The sequence below is a fragment of the Pseudophryne corroboree genome, chromosome 11 (assembly GCF_028390025.1).
Source record: "Pseudophryne corroboree isolate aPseCor3 chromosome 11, aPseCor3.hap2, whole genome shotgun sequence".
Classification (NCBI taxonomy): domain Eukaryota; kingdom Metazoa; phylum Chordata; class Amphibia; order Anura; family Myobatrachidae; genus Pseudophryne; species Pseudophryne corroboree.
In genome coordinates this window covers 319,235,435-319,252,156 of record NC_086454.1, presented here as the reverse complement: position 1 = coordinate 319,252,156, position 16,722 = coordinate 319,235,435, and the positions used below count along the sequence as shown (strand labels likewise).

Sequence of the window (16,722 nt, the reverse complement as noted above, 5' to 3'; positions counted from 1 at the left end):
CACAGCTGATCGCAAGGAGATTGACAGGAAGAGGGCGTTTATGGGTGACAATTGATCGTTTTCTGGGAGTGTTTGGAAAAACGCAGGCGTGGCCGGGCGGGTATCTGACGTCCTTACCGTGTCATTCGTCGCAGCAATCATCGCACAGAATAAGTAACTACAGGGCTGGTCTTGTTTTGCACAAAATGTGTTTGCTGCCGCGCGGCTGCACAGGCGTTCGCACTCCTGCAAAGCGAACATACAATCCCCCGTGGCCAGCAACTATGCGTTTGCGCGGCTGCTAAAAACTGCTAGTGAGCGATCAACTCTGAATGACCCCCATTGTGCATACATTACACAGTCACACACACACATACATATACACAGATACTGTATACATATACACACGCACGCATACATATACACAGATACTGTATACATATACACACACACACACTTTTATTCGCTCACTCTTCAGCCACTTACATAAGGAAGTCTGGCAGCTCATCCTCTGTCCTGAGCAGCAGGCTACAGCCTGGTCCCGTGTAGCTCCACCCCCTTTTAGGTCCGCACTGAGAGTCTGTGACAGGGGAGCGATGCTTCGTGCTGCCGGCGTCGCTGCCTATCCTAGAGTGTGACAGGCGTAGCAGCAGTCGGCAGCAGCTCAGCTCAGGGATGCAGAACGGGGAGAGCGCCTCTCCAGCCTGGTGCCTCCCTGACCTGCATCCCTTTGCTGAGCGGTTAGCGCCGGGCCTGAATTGCATTTCTGTTTTCCAATAGACCCTTGAATATTTTCAGTGCCGGGCCCATGTGGCCCTTAATCCGGCCCTGATGCCCCTTGCACCATATTATGCCACACACCGCAATGCCCGTGATACAATATGTCATACAGTAATGCTTTTAATTACTTGTAATTACCTGTTCGTTGCCAGGGGTTTCATGCTCTGGGTTCCATGCTTGTTGCCAAGAGTTTCATGTACTGGGTTCCATTCTCGTTGCCAGGGGTTTCATGCTCTGGGTATCATGCTTGTTTCCAGCGGTGTGTAATGCTCGTTGCCAGGGGTTTCATGCTCGTTGCCAGGGGTTTCATGCTCTGGCTCTGGGTGTCATGCTGCTCATTACCAGGGTTGTTTACTTGTTGGGACCAGGCTGCGAGCACTACTATGCTGCTCCCCCTCCTCCCGCTGATAGTACTGCGCTCGGGGGGGGGGGGGGGGGGGGGGGCAACCTTCTCAAGAGTGGAGAAATAGACAAGTGAAGATATTGCCCACAGCAACAAACCAGCTTCTATAGCTAGCACTTATCAAGTGCATTCTATAAAATAAGTGGGGAAACATCTCCACTTATCCACTTCCTCACTCTTTACAAGGATTGATACATTTCCCAAGTATCTCCCAACTGTCCCAATTTAGGCAGAACAGTCCTGACTTAAAAAACTGCAGGAAAAAGGATGCTACCCGGCTGCGAGCTGCGTCCGTTCCTCTTCCCACTGCCGTCTCCAACCCGGCATATTGCTGGGTTGGTGACATAGCCGATGACGCGGCGGGGGCAGCACTTGGAGATCACATGATCTCCAAGCTCCGTCCGTACATTCTCTGTAAACGGGAAGCCAGGTCGATGCGAGGGGTTTTCCTGACAGGCTAAATGGTAGAGGCCTTTGCTTCCCGCAAGCCAAGAGGCGTCCTGTTCTGCCTGCTCTGCTTCCACTATCAGATTTAGCCACGATGGGCACAGTGTTCTTGGGAAACAAGCTGGCCGCGTCTTTCCTCACTACTAACACGTGGCAGTAATAATCCAAGATAATGTTTGCTTCCCAGATAGACAGCCACTCGTAGCGGAGGACATCGTTTAACTTATCAATTCTGCACATCAGTTTATCTGATGCCATTTTGTCTGTGATCTCAGGTAAGCTGCCTTTCAGCAATGGGGAACACAGAAGCTGAAGCGGCTGAATATAATGCTTGATGTTTCTAATTAATTTGCCGGAAGGCTGCATGATGGGAAATTTCCCATGGCAAGTCACATCCGGAATAATAACACGATGTTTATGCATAGTTTGCAATCAAGACTACATAGTCTTACCAGTTGTTAATTGAAGATATTATCAAGACGATATAAGATGGCATCCAAACTCGTCTTTCATAATCCAACGCCAATAGTCATCGGCGGATTCCAGTTCTATGAATTACTCGGAGAGTAGCGCTGCGGCTCAAAGTATCACCACAAGTGGCTGACACATTGATGGGCCAACCTTTACATAGGGCTGTGTTACATTATGACATCACTGATGAGTCGTAGTAGCCTGCCCAGCATCACATTATGACATCACTAATGAGTCATAGTAGCCTGCCCAGGGCTGAAACCCCATGCACCCTATAGTTTGCAACATATTAAAACAATGGGGTATATTTACTAAAGTGTGAGTTTTCTTAGAAGTGGAGATGTTGCCAATAGCAACCAATCGTAAATATGATCTATGGGGGAGATGTATAGATCCTTGGAGAGAGATAAAGTGGCAAAGTTGCCCATAGCAGCCAACAGATTCTAAATGACCGGGCAACGTCAGCCGCTGCGACCCGGAGTGCGACGGGTAACTCCCTGGGGGAGGGCCAGACATGCGGGGCGGACTAGCCCTGTGCTGGTCCCCCCCCCGCATGTCAGGTCTGAATTAGCCCCTATGTTAGGCCCCAGAGTTTCCATTATGAGACTTTCCCAATAGCTAATGCATATCGTGCATCTTTGAATCAGGCCCCATACTTTATGCCTGTGATGTGACGTGTTATGACTGTGTATAATTGTTAGATATTATTTTATTAATAAAGTAATATCTGTTGGGTTCCTTGTGTAAATGAGACCTGTCATCTAGTTTAGCAGCCATTGTTTGTGCGCTTTGTGGCTCAAGTAGTCCATTTAGAATATGATAATCATTAATAGTGTGACTCTAGTTGCATTGTACTTATACTGATTTCTTGTGAATAGCTAGTCTACGATATTCATGGACGGTGTAATGGTTAGCATTACTGTCTCTCAGCTCTGAGGTCATAAATCCAGTTCCCACCATGGCCCTAATGATGTGGAGTTTGTATATTCTCTCTGTGCTTGCGGGGCTTTCCTCTGGCTAAATCCGAGTTACCACAGATTTTTTTCTCACACCTCAGGAGGCTGCGAGAAAAAATGTCAGCCCCGCGGCTACTGGGCGCCTAAAGGAGCAACAATTGAATTGCTCTATTTTGCATTCCCCTGGTGGTAGCTGCGGGGTAAAACAATTGAATTGGCCCCATACATTGTAAACTCCACTGGGGCAGGGACTGATGTGAACGGCCAGATATTCTCTGTAAAGCGCTGCGGAATATGTGAGCGCTATATTAATAACTGGAAATAAATACATATCTGTGATGTTACTAATTGCTTTTCAGTTGATTCAGGTCACAGAATGGCTGCAGCCACTGGGTACCAGTGACGTGCGGTGAGGTCAGGGGCTGGGGAGGCACTGCAGCTAAACACCCCCTCCCCCCGGGCAGAACCAGCCAGGGGGGGTAATGCCATAGCAGGGGAGACACTCAGTGTGGGGTCCCCCTGCCATGCCATTAAACACCCCCCAAACCAGTCAGCCCAGGGTTGGAATTCCTCGGAAAGTGGGGCCCCCAAAAAATTAAAATGGGGTCCCCCCCTCCCGAGCAATAACCAGCACTGGGCTGATAGCCCAGTGCTATGCCCCGCACCCCTGGTGGCGGTGGGTGCGGGGTTCATTGTATGCTAATACTGTTCTTTACAGGTGGCCTACAGGTCCCAGCAAGCCTGCCCCAGCATGCTGGCACTTGGAGAACCACAAGTGCCAGCATGCCCGGACATAAATGGCCCACTGGCACCTGTAAAGAATAGTAATATTGTTCTTTACAGGTGGCCTACAGGTCCCAGCAGGCCTGCCCCAGCATGCTGGCACTTGGAGAACCACAAGTGCCAGCATGCCCGAACATAAAGGGCCCGCTGGCACCTGTAGTCCACCTGTAAAGAAAATATTAAAAAAACACACTACACGTACTTTAAAAAAACCTTTATTAAACAGGGTCTTCACCTGGGGGCGGCGGCCTTTAAGCTCTTTTGCGTGGCCGCCGCCTTCCCAGGGCTTCTGGCATCTTCCTCCGGCGTCTTCACCTGGGAGGCGGTGGCCGTTAAGCTCTTTTGCATGGCCGCCGCCTTCCCAGGACTTCCAGCGTCTTCACCTGGTGGGCGGCGGCTGCTAAGCTCTTTTGCATAGCCGCCGCCCATCCAGGACTTCCACGGCGTCTTCGGTCTTCAGGAGCTCTTCTCAGCTCCTCCTCCGCCGTCTGACTGACAGCCGCTGCCTCGCGCTGACTTATATAAGTCAGCGGAGGGGGCGGGGCGATGACGCGGCGAGCCATGATTAGCTCGCGGCGACCATCTTGAATTTCAAAAATGATGCTGAGGCGCCATTTTTGAAATGGGTACCGCTTCCGCTGCCAAACTCTGCAGAACTGTCCGTACTGCCGCGTCCCACCGCCGCCCGCATCTCCACCGCCAGCACCTCCGCCGCCCGGCCCGCCGTATCCCGCACCTCCGCCGCCCGCCCGCACCTCCGCCGCCACCGACGCACACACAGTGATTGACAGCGGATCCAGTGACGGATCCGCTGGCCAATCACTGTGGCCTCACTCACAGGGACGTGCTTTCATAGGTTGAAAGCACGTCCCTGTAGGAAAGCGGCACTTCTAATGGTGCCGCTTTCCTGCCCATTGCTAGCCCGCGCCCGCCCCCCGCTCCCCGCTCCCATATCTTTTCCCAATCACTACGGGTGGCACCACGATCGGTGCCTCCCAAACTAATTATGCACACATTAATGATAAGTAAAATAATAAAGAAGATACTTATGTGTCATAAGTATCTTCTTTGTATTATTTTACTCATTAATGACAGGGGAGGCACTGCCTCCTACCTCCCCTGACTGCACGTCCCTGCAAGTGGGTACAGATAAGGGTTCCGCTTTAAAGCCAATTCTTTGTTGCCCCAATGAACAGTTCCGCTCAGTTCTAGCAAGTTAAGGGGACGGTACTTCATTCCCTAAGCACTGGTCCATGTTCTAATCGTTCCACTAATTACCTTTTCTTCCCATCAGAGATGCCCAAATCAAGATTATGGAAAACACTGTATCCAATGCGGAGAAGTACTTCGGGCAGCTCTGCACGATACTAGCCTCCTATACCCGTAAGACGGCCAAGCTGCGGGACAAAGCGGACCAGCTGGTCAAGCAACTCATTGATTTTGGAAACACCGAGAACCCAGAGCTGAGGAGTGCCCTGAAAAACATGGCTGAAGACTTGGCAAAGATTCAGGACTATAGACATGCCCAGGTACCTACGACAAGCACCTTCCCTGGTGACACAATGATAAGTTGCTGAAAGGTTCCCCTTTACCTTTACTGCAAACTTTTCACGTTCTATTATTGTTCCTGTTCTAGAACACAGACCATTGTGTTCAGTGCTTTATTACTATGTTTGCCTGTCTCAGAAACGCAGTGCGCTGCCGGATGAGCCCGGCCACATGGCGGCAATGTAGGCACAAGACCTGCATGTGTCAAGTGTAGGAGAAACGCATGTCCATCAGAATGAGCCGTAATGTATTATTACGAATAACATATATGCATTGAGTGGTGCTGTTACTCCAAGCAACCAGTCAGATTCTTGGTGTCATTTTGTACTAGATAAATGATAGCTAGAATCTTATTGGTTGCTATAGGCAACATCTCCACTTGTCCTCTTTAGATGGTTTGATACATCTCCCACTAAGAAACCGGCACATCATTGAGTTAGGCATAGATTAGCAAATGGGACCGAAATGTTGCCATTCCATAAGAATGCATTGGAATATGGAGAAGCTAAACAATGCAGAAGTTTCCTTTTGCTTTAATAAGATGTGCTGCCTTCCAGGCTTCCAAACATCCAATCGTGTATTAGTTTTCATTTGTCTAACCTGCACTAGACTGATCTAAGCCGCTGTCTTATTAGTTGCTATGAGTAACAGTACATATGGGGGCAACTTCGCGTTCTAATGCCAGGTAGATGGAGCGCTATTAGCGTATCATGTAATTATTCCAGCGTTGCACAGGGTGCACAAGCGGAGGGAAATATAAACCCGCCATAATACTACCTCTGTTTCGGCGGAGAACATATTGAGATAGTGGCAATACATTTTCGTTAGAAAGTGGTTATATTTATATAATATATAGGCTCTGTGTGTCCAGCCATTTGTATTGGACATCTGAGGCATTGTACTGTAATCTAGACAGGCCACTGGTATCGCCTAGAGAGCATCTGATACCATTAGAATGAATCATCTTTTGCCATATCAGAGGAGGTAACACTAAGCAGTAAGTGTTGTGTAAGTTTATGTGAATCGATGATAACTTGATGTACCTGTTTCTGCAGGTTCAGTATGATTTACCGGCGGACACAAAACCAACGGTCATAACCCTGCCAGCCACTGACCGTCACGGTCAAAATAATATGAATAATAATAATTTTATTTATATAGCGCTCTTTCTCCAGTAGGAAGCAAGGCGCTTAACAGATACATAGCATAATATAGTACAGAAAATAATGAAGTACAGAAAAGCTTTTCATAAAATACAGAAACATGTAGATCAGAGGTTCCCAAACGCAGTCCTCCAGGCACGCCAACAGTCCAGGATTTAGGGATATCCATGGCTCAGCACAGATGGTTAAATCCAATTGACTTAGGTGCTAATTAAGTCACCTGTGGCCAAGCATGGATACATTTAAAACCAGGACCGTTGGGGTGCCTTGAGGACTGCGTTTGAGATCCTCTGATGTAGATTCTAAAGGGACATTATGGAAATGCTGAGTAAACAGGAAAGTCTTGAGTCTACTTTTGAAGGATTCTATAGTTGGGGCCTCTCGCACTATGCGGGGAAGTGAGTTCCATAGAGTCGGAGCCGCATGACTAAAAGCTCAACCCCCGGAATAATTCCGGGAGATTCTAGGTACTGCTAATAGTCCTTCATCTACAGATCGCAGTAAGTGAGTGGGGCAGTATGGGGTCAGAAGCTGCTTCAGGTACCTTGGGCGCTGGTCATGTAATGCTTTGAGACTCAGTAAGCCAATCTTGAAGATGATTCGCCAGTGAAGGGAGTAGAGGATGGGTGTTATGTGGCTGGAACGGGGCTGGTTGGTTAACAGCCTGGCAGCTGTGTTTTGCACCAGCTGTAATGCTGACAATGTCAAAATACCGACATGGGTTTTTCTGGGGGTTTTTGTGTCAATGTCGACATGGACACCGTCTAAGTGTACCTCGCTGCGCTTGGCACACTATTATATTTCCCCTCCAGGTCCACTGGCATGGTAAAGTATGTACAAGTCTGTTTTGGGGCAAAAATTCCTTAAAAGCGCATGTTGGCATTTCAAATGTCGGTATTCTGACTATGTTGACATTTTGAACATGTCGGCATAATGAATATTGCTATTTTGACCGTTGGTCAATGGCTGCCGGGATTATGACCGTCTGTAAATCAACTGCTACCCTTTCTGCTTTGCTGCTTACTGGTATTCCATTGAGGTGATGTCTCCTTTATTATATTAGCTCATTAATGTCTTTTATTTTTATGCGCGGCTAATTCCCTACCCTGATAAGGGCAGAGTTACAGCAATGTGCGCAGTTGTGCGATGATGGCGGCGATTGGTTGTTTTATAATGATTGATGCCTCGGCATTTGATATTGTTTACAGCAGGGAGCGAACTATATATATTTTTTTTATTAGAGGTGACATTTACAGGAGCTGAATTTACTTGAAAGAGCCTAAATTATGGATAAAAGGGAAGTAGCGAGCGAGGCTTCAAAGCTAATTCCAGTATCAGAGAGAGGTCGCGCAAACAGCAGTGTATGTGGAAGTCAATTACTACAGGATTCCGCCCTCCCCCCCTCCCTGCCTGTCGTATCTCCATATTCATAGCTAGCTAATCCTCAAAGCAATAATCTGCACGCAACATTGTTCATCTTCTGCTGGCGGAAAGCTGACCTTTGCTGGGTAATTTCTAACACAGAAGAGCGTTAATGAATCAGGCGGCGCAGGCAGTTAAATGATCTCTCTATAGGAGGAAAGAATGAAAGTGGAGGTAAAGGCCGCCTCGGAACCTTCTTAATTAGGCACTTTTCCAGGAAACAAGGCTGCTGGCGAGATAATTATTTACTCATTAATTGCTGGCTGCCATTCACTTGGGAGTTTCATAAAAGCCCGGTCAGCATTTTCCCTCACGCTGATATCTTTGTAGAAAGCAGTGAATAAAACCCTCACTTTATAGCCTTGGGAAATGTGCTGAAGGGTCATTGCTTTATGTTCATACTGTATGTAGAATGCACATTTGTGTCCCTCATATATGATGTGGTGATTATTGCTATCTATTATGAGGTGCCACAAAGTGTATGCAGCGCCCTACAGCGTAAACATAGAAAACAGTAACTGGGTACCAGAGCATAATTACCATATACAACGGCAGACTACTGCATAAGCACCAAACATCAGTACTTTTCTACAATAAGACAGTACCAGTATTCATATAAAGGTAAAAGTACTATCTATGGTGGTCATTCAGAGTTGATCGCTCGCTAGCAGTTTTTAGCAGCCGTGCAAACGCTAAGCCGCCGCCCTCTGGGAGTGTATCTTAGCTTAGCAGAAGTGTGAACGAAAGGATCGCAGAGCGGCTACAAAATAATATTGTGCAGTTTTAGAGTAGCTTCAGACCTACTCAGCGCTTGCGATCACTTCAGACCATTCAGTTCCGGATTTGACGTCACAAACACGCCCTGCGTTCAGCCAGCCACTCCTGCGTTTTTCCTGGTACGCCTGCGTTTTTTGGAACAGTCCCTGAAAACGGTCAGTTGACACCCAGAAACGCCCCCCTTTCCTGTCAATCACTCTGCGGCTGCCATTGCGACTGAAAAGCGTCGCTAGACCCGTTGTGAAAGTACGTCGCGCGTTTTTTCACTTAATCGCTGCGAACAATTTTCACTAGCGATCAACTCGGAATGACCCCCTATAGTACCATCGACACCCTGGGCAGCCGGCGGCTGCATTTCACCGCTAGGAGGATATCCAATTAGCCCCGGCAAAACATCGGGTGCAAAAAACTTATGTTTTTTGCAATTTTTTTTGTTTTGTTCTTACCACAGTGTTTCACCGGATTTTTTTAATTTTTTTATTCATGCTATCCTAATAGATCGCCTGTAAAAAAAAAAAAAAAAAAATATGCCCTTTCTCCTGAAAACACACAGGTTAAGTGAAACCTGTTTGTTTTTGGTAGAAGCAGTCCCGTTTTCGCACAAAAGCAGGCTGTTTCCGGGTATTTGGTTTCGCCTGCCCGAGGTAGGTAAAACAAAATCCCCGATAAGCCGCGTCTCGTGCCGGCTTATCGAGGCTAATTAAATAGCCCCCGGCGGGACTATTAGCACCGGTAAATTACTGAAGCTAATTGGATATCCCCCTAGTCGGGATTCCAACGGCGGCATTGGGACGTCCAGGATCCCGATTAGCGGTATTGTAACCGCTTCCCCTTCAGATAAGTAGTCATTAACAAAATTATATGACTAATTTGTTCCTTTATTGTGGAACTGGTTAAAAGAATCAGAAATTCTATAATAAATAAAAAAAGGTGCCATTGAGTACCATCAGAAAGTGGCATGCTAAACTTTGATCTCACATCGCAGACCAGGTAGGACAGGTAAGAGGTGCGAGGGTAGGGCAATTCGCTAAAGCTAGCAGAGGCATACAGTGAGTCAAAGGTGAGATTCAATTCAGTACCCAACGTATGGGTGAGTGGATGGAGGCAGAGGGGAGGAGACAGTTGGGAAGGGCACTGGTGACCTGGATAGTGCTAGGGTGAGAAAAGAGGGTGGAGGGCTCTGCTCGTAAGAACTTACATACTCGGGGGAAGGGGTGAACAGTTGGATGGTGAAGGGGGAACAATCTATGCTAGAGTGGTGGAGGAGAAAAGTATAACATATGAGGACGACTGGTACACCCTAATAAAAAAGGTACGTGTCAAGAGTGCTTTTAAAGTTGGGGAGACTGGTAGAGAATCTGAGTTCGAGGGCTTGAGAGGAAATTACCAAGGTGGAGGAGAGCGGTCAGAGAAGGAGCGTAGAGGACAGGAGGTCATCTTTATGAAACTGAGCATGTTCCATGTACTGGAAAATAGTCAGAAAGTCTCAGCGTCCTAAACACGTTTCTTGATATCGGTGTTAAAATCTTTTTTTTGAAGTCTGAACAATAAGAATAAATGCCGTTTACAGAACATGACTTGTGTCTGGAAGGAAATGGTGGAATAATCTACTGTCACTGACTCTTCCTTACTTGCAGGTGGAGAGGCTGGAAACTAAAGTTCTAAGCCCAATAAAAATGTATGGAATTCTAATTAAGGAAAAGCGGGTAAGTACAAAGCTGTTGATCCGTAATCCAGCCTGCAACTCGTCCTTGTGCTCTATGAAACTGTGAGGCAATGGCTGCCTCTGTTCCCCGTTTTCCCAGTACCGGTAGTGGCCCTTCTGTCTCCTTTTTGCCAGCTGTGGCCTGTCTATTTTATGTGTCCGTCTCCCTGTGATGGCTTTAGCCTCTGTGTCTCGTGTCTTTGATTCTCTGTGCCGCTGCGTATGAAGACACGGGTATATTCAATAAGTGTCGGAAGCTGCCATCTTGTCGGAAAGACAGCAGCTTCCGACAGATTTAGGTCGGAAGGGGTTCTGACCTATTCATTAGGGGCCCGTTTTTTGCACGTGGAGCCGCCGATCCGCGTGTATTGTCGGAAGCGGGGCCAAATCCGACAGGTTCGAGCCCCATTTCCGACAATGTCAATCCGACTTTGAAAAAAAGTCGGATTGACATTGTTGTGAACGGGCCAAACCTGTCCGGTTTACCCGGCATTGAATAGAGAGCTCTTGGGTCCGTTTCGTCGGAAAGAACTCGACAGCTATTGAATACGGCCCACAGTTGTCATGCGATTTGTGTCCACCACTGAATAAGGCCATCTATCTCTCTGTGCCAGCTGTGGCCTGTCTGTCTCCTATCTCAGTCTTCCTGTGCCAGCTACGGCCCGACTGTCTTATGTATCTCTGTCTCTCTGTGACAAGGGCACCCTACCTGCCTCGTGTGTCTGTCTTCCTGTGCATGCAGGCAGTGGCCATTCTGTCTCTTGTCTCCCAGTACCAGCAGTGGCCCTTCTGTCTCGTATATCTGACTCCTTGTGCCATCTGTGGCCTTTCTGTCTCATATTTCAGTCCACCTGTTCCATCATGTATCTCTGTCTACCTGTGACAAGAGCAGCCCACCTTGCTCGTGTCCGTTTTGGTCTCCTGGTGCTGTCACGGCCTGTCTGCCACGTGTTTCGGTGTCATTGTGCCGTCAGTGGCCTGTTTGCCATGTTTGTGTCTCTTCCTCCTTGTGCCGTCAGTGTCCTGTATGTCACTCGTCACTGTCTCCCTGTGCCGTCAGTGTCCTGTATGTCACTCGTCACTGTCTCCCTGTGCCGTCAGTGTCCTGTATGTCACTCGTCACGGACTCCCTGTGCTGTCAGTGTCCTGTATGTCACTCGTCACTGTCTCCCTGTGCCGTCAGTGTCCTGTATGTCACTCGTCACGGACTCCCTGTGCCGTCAGTGTCCTGTATGTCACTTGTCACGGTCTCCCTGTGCCGTCAGTGTCCTGTATGTCACTCGTCACGGTCTCCCTGTGCCGTCAGTGTCCTGTATGTCACTCGTCACGGACTCCCTGTGCCGTCAGTGTCCTGTATGTCACTCGTCACGGTCTCCCTGTGCCGTCAGTGTCCTGTATGTCACTCGTCACTGTCTCCCTGTGCCGTCAGTGTCCTGTATGTCACTCGTCACGTTCTCCCTGTGCCGTCAGTGTCCTGTATGTCACTTGTCACGGTCTCCCTGTGCCGTCAGTGTCCTGTATGTCACTCGTCACGGTCTCCCTGTGCCGTCAGTGTCCTGTATGTCACTCGTCACGGTCTCCCTGTGCCGTCAGTGTCCTGTATGTCACTTGTCACGGTCTCCCTGTGCCGTCAGTGTCCTGTATGTCACTCGTCACGGTCTCCCTGTGCCGTCAGTGTCCTGTATGTCACTTGTCACGGTCTCCCTGTGCCGTCAGTGTCCTGTATGTCACTCGTCACGGTCTCCCTGTGCCGTCAGTGTCCTGTATGTCACTCGTCACGGTCTCCCTGTGCCGTCAGTGTCCTGTATGTCACTCGTCACTGTCTCCCTGTGCCGTCAGTGTCCTGTATGTCACTCGTCACGGACTCCCTGTGCCGTCAGTGTCCTGTATGTCACTCGTCACGGTCTCCCTGTGCCGTCAGTGTCCTGTATGTCACTCGTCACGGTCTCCCTGTGCCGTCGGTGTCCTGTATGTCACTCGTCACGGTCTCCCTGTGCCGTCGGTGTCCTGTATGTCACTCGTCACGGTCTCCCTGTGCCGTCGGTGTCCTGTATGTCACTCGTCACTGTGTCCTTGTGCTGTCGGTACCCCATCTGTCTGGTGTCTCTGTAACATTTCCCCATTAACTGCAGGCAGAAATCAAGAAGTTCAACACGGTCCGGAACAAAGAGATAAAAGAGTTGGAGAAGTTGGATAAATTACGGCACAGAACACCTTCGGACCGGCACGTGATTGTATCCTTTCTGCTTGTTACGTTACATTAGCCGGTATACTGTGCACCGGGATCCCAACAGCCGGCAAACTGAAGACCACTCATCCCCGGATATCACGTGGGTAACATGGCATAGACAGAAGCTTTGTCAGTGCAGGTTGTAAATGGGTTTTCTCTATCGTCCTAGTGGATGCTGGGGTTCCTGAAAGGACCATGGGGAATAGCGGCTCCGCAGGAGACAGGGCACAAAAAGTAAAGCTTTCCGATCAGGTGGTGTGCACTGGCTCCTCCCCCCATGACCCTCCTCCAAGCCTCAGTTAGATTTTTGTGCCCGGCCGAGAAGGGTGCAATCTAGGTGGCTCTCCTAAAGAGCTGCTTAGAGAAAGTTTAGCTTAGGTTTTTTATTTTACAGTGAGTCCTGCTGGCAACAGGATCACTGCAACGAGGGACTTAGGGGAGAAGAAGTGAACTCACCTGTGTGCAGGATGGATTGGCTTCTTGGCTACTGGACATCAGCTCCAGAGGGACGATCACAGGTACAGCCTGGATGGTCACCGGAGCCTCGCCGCCGGCCCCCTTGCAGATGCTGAAACATGAAGAGGTCCAGAATCGGCGGCAGAAGACTCCTCAGTCTTCTAAAGGTAGCGCACAGCACTGCAGCTGTGCGCCATTTTCCTCTCAGCACACTTCACACGGCAGTCACTGAGGGTGCAGGGCGCTGGGAGGGGAGCGCCCTGGGAGGCAAATGAAAACCTATTTGGCTAAAAAATACCTCACATATAGCCTCCGGGGGCTATATGGAGATATTTAACCCCTGCCAGAATACACTAAAGAGCGGGAGACGAGCCCGCCGGAAAAGGGGCGGGGCCTATATCCTCAGCACACAGCGCCATTTTCCTTACACAGCTCCGCTGGTCAGGACGGCTCCCAGGTCTCTCCCCTGCACTGCACTACAGAAACAGGGTAAAAAGAGAGGGGGGGCAAAATAGTGGCAAAAATTATATTATAAAAGCAGCTATACAGGGAGCACTTATTATAAGGCTATCCCTGTCATATATAGTGCTTTTGGTGTGTGCTGGCAAACTCTCCCTCTGTCTCCCCAAAGGGCTAGTGGGGTCCTGTCTTCGTTAAGAGCATTCCCTGTGTGTCTGCTGTGTGTCGGTACGTGTGTGTCGACATGTATGAGGACGATATTGGTGTGGAGGCGGAGCAATTGCCAAATATGGGGATGTCACCTCCTAGGGGGTCGACACCAGAATGGATGCCTTTATTTATGGAATTACGGGATAGTGTCAACACGCTAAAGCAGTCGTTTGACGACATGAGACGGCCGGACAATCAGTTAGTGCCTGTCCAGGCGCCTCAAACACCGTCAGGGGCTGTAAAACGCCCTTTGCCTCAGTCGGTCGACACAGACCCAGACACAGGCACTGATTCCAGTGGCGACGGTGACGAATCAACCGTATTTTCCAGTAGGGCCACACGTTATATGATTTTGGCAATGAAAGAGGCGTTACATTTAGCTGATACTACAGGTACCACTAAACAGGGTATTATGTGGGGTGTGAAAAAACTACCTATAGTTTTTCCTGAATCAGAAGAATTAAATGATGTATGTGATGAAGCGTGGGTTGCCCCCGATAAAAAGATGCTAATTTCAAAGAAGTTATTAGCTTTATACCCTTTCCCGTCAGAGGTTAGGGCGCGCTGGGAAACACCTCCTAGGGTGGACAAGGCGCTCACACGCTTATCTAAACAAGTGGCGTTACCCTCTCCTGAGACGGCCGCACTTAAAGATCCAGCAGATAGGAGGATGGAAAATATCCAAAAAAGTATATACACACATACAGGTGTTATACTACGACCAGCTATAGCGACAGCCTGGATGTGCAGTGCTGGAGTAGCTTGGTCAGAGTCCCTGATTGAAAATATTGATACCCTGGATAGGGACAATGTTTTACTGTCTTTAGAGCAAATAAAGGATGCATTTCTTTATATGCGTGATGCACAGAGGGATATCTGCACACTGGCATCACGGGTAAGTGCTATGTCCATTTCGGCCAGAAGAAGTTTATGGACGCGACAGTGGTCAGGCGATGCGGACTCAAAACGGCATATGGAAGTTTTGCCGTATAAAGGGGAGGAGTTATTTGGAGTCGGTCTATCAGATTTGGTGGCCACGGCTACAGCCGGGAAATCCACCTTTTTACCTCAAGCTACTCCCCAACAGAAAAAGACACCGACTTTTCAACCGCAGCCCTTTCGTTCCTTTAAAAACAAGAGAGCAAAGGGATATTCATATCTGCCAAGAGGCAGAGGAAGGGGGAAGAGACACCAACAGGCGGCTCCTTCCCAGGAACAGAAGCCCTCCCCCGCTTCTACAAAAGCCTCAGCATGACGCTGGGGCTTCTCAAGCGGACTCGGGGGCGGTGGGCGGTCGTCTCAAGAATTTCAGCGCGCAGTGGGCTCACTCGCAGGTAGATCCCTGGATCCTGCAGATAATATCTCAGGGGTACAGGTTGGAAATAGAGACAGATCCGCCTCGCCGTTTCCTGAAGTCTGCTTTACCAACGTCCCCCTCCGAAAGGGAGACGGTTTTGGAAGCCATTCACAAGCTGTACTCTCAGCAGGTGATAGTCAAGGTACCTCTTCTACAACAGGGAAAGGGGTATTATTCCACTCTATTTGTGGTACCGAAGCCGGACGGCTCGGTAAGACCTATTCTAAATCTGAAGTCCTTGAACCTGTACATAAAGAAGTTCAAGTTCAAAATGGAGTCACTCAGAGCAGTGATAGCGAACCTGGAAGAAGGGGACTTTATGGTGTCCTTGGACATCAAGGATGCGTACCTCCACGTTCCAATTTACCCCTCACACCAAGGGTACCTCAGGTTCGTTGTACAAAACTGTCACTATCAGTTTCAGACGCTGCCGTTCGGATTGTCCACGGCACCTCGGGTCTTTACAAAGGTAATGGCCGAGATGATGATTCTTCTTCGAAGAAAAGGCGTATTAATTATCCCATACTTGGACGATCTCCTAATAAGGGCAAGGTCCAGAGAACAGCTAGAGAGGGGATTAGCACTGTCTCAAGAAGTGCTAAAACAGCACGGCTGGATTCTGAATATTCCAAAATCCCAGTTAATGCCGACAACTCGTCTGCTGTTCCTAGAGATGATTCTGGACACGGTTCAGAAAAAGGTTTTTCTCCCGGAGGAAAAAGCCAAGGAGTTATCCGAGCTTGTCAGGAACCTCCTAAAACCAGGAAAGGTGTCTGTACATCAATGCACAAGAGTCCTGGGAAAAATGGTGGCTTCTTACGAAGCAATTCCATTCGGCAGATTCCATGCACGAATTTTCCAGAGGGATCTGTTGGACAAATGGTCAGGGTCGCATCTTCAGATGCACCAGCGGATAACCCTGTCTCCAAGGACAAGGGTATCTCTTCTGTGGTGGTTGCAGAGTGCTCATCTATTGGAGGGCCGCAGATTCGGCATACAGGATTGGATCCTGGTGACCACGGACGCCAGCCTGAGAGGCTGGGGAGCAGTCACACAAGGAAGAAACTTCCAGGGAGTGTGGACGAGCCTGGAAACGTCTCTTCACATAAACATTCTGGAACTAAGAGCAATCTACAATGCTCTAAGCCAGGCAGAACCTCTGCTTCAAGGAAAACCGGTGTTGATCCAGTCGGACAACATCACGGCAGTCGCCCATGTAAACAGACAGGGCGGCACAAGAAGCAGGAGTGCAATGGCAGAAGCTGCAAGGATTCTTCGCTGGGCAGAGAATCATGTGATAGCACTGTCAGCAGTGTTCATCCCGGGAATGGACAACTGGGAAGCAGACTTCCTCAGCAGACACGACCTTCACCCGGGAGAGTGGGGACTTCATCCGGAAGTCTTCCACATGCTGGTAACCCGTTGGGAAAGACCAATGGTGGACATGATGGCGTCTCGCCTCAACAAAAAACTGGACAGGTATTGCGCCAGGTCAAGAGATCCGCAGGCAATAGCTGTGGACGCGCTGGTAACGCCTTGGGTGTACCAGTCGGTGTATGTGTTTCCTCCTCTGCCT

The 16,722-nt window shown here is 49.0% G+C and overlaps 1 protein-coding gene across 1 annotated transcript in view; it reads left to right on the top strand.

Moving 5' to 3' along the window:
• The window catches only part of CIBAR2 (CBY1 interacting BAR domain containing 2), a 41,970-nt gene that overhangs the window by 2,194 nt on the left and 23,054 nt on the right, over window positions 1-16,722 (top strand). Inside the window, exons 2-4 of the mRNA XM_063945683.1 lie at window positions 5,114-5,348; window positions 10,367-10,435; window positions 12,567-12,668. Coding sequence (XP_063801753.1) covers window positions 5,114-5,348; window positions 10,367-10,435; window positions 12,567-12,668 — 406 coding nt within the window. The remainder of the gene's footprint in view (window positions 1-5,113; window positions 5,349-10,366; window positions 10,436-12,566; window positions 12,669-16,722) is intronic.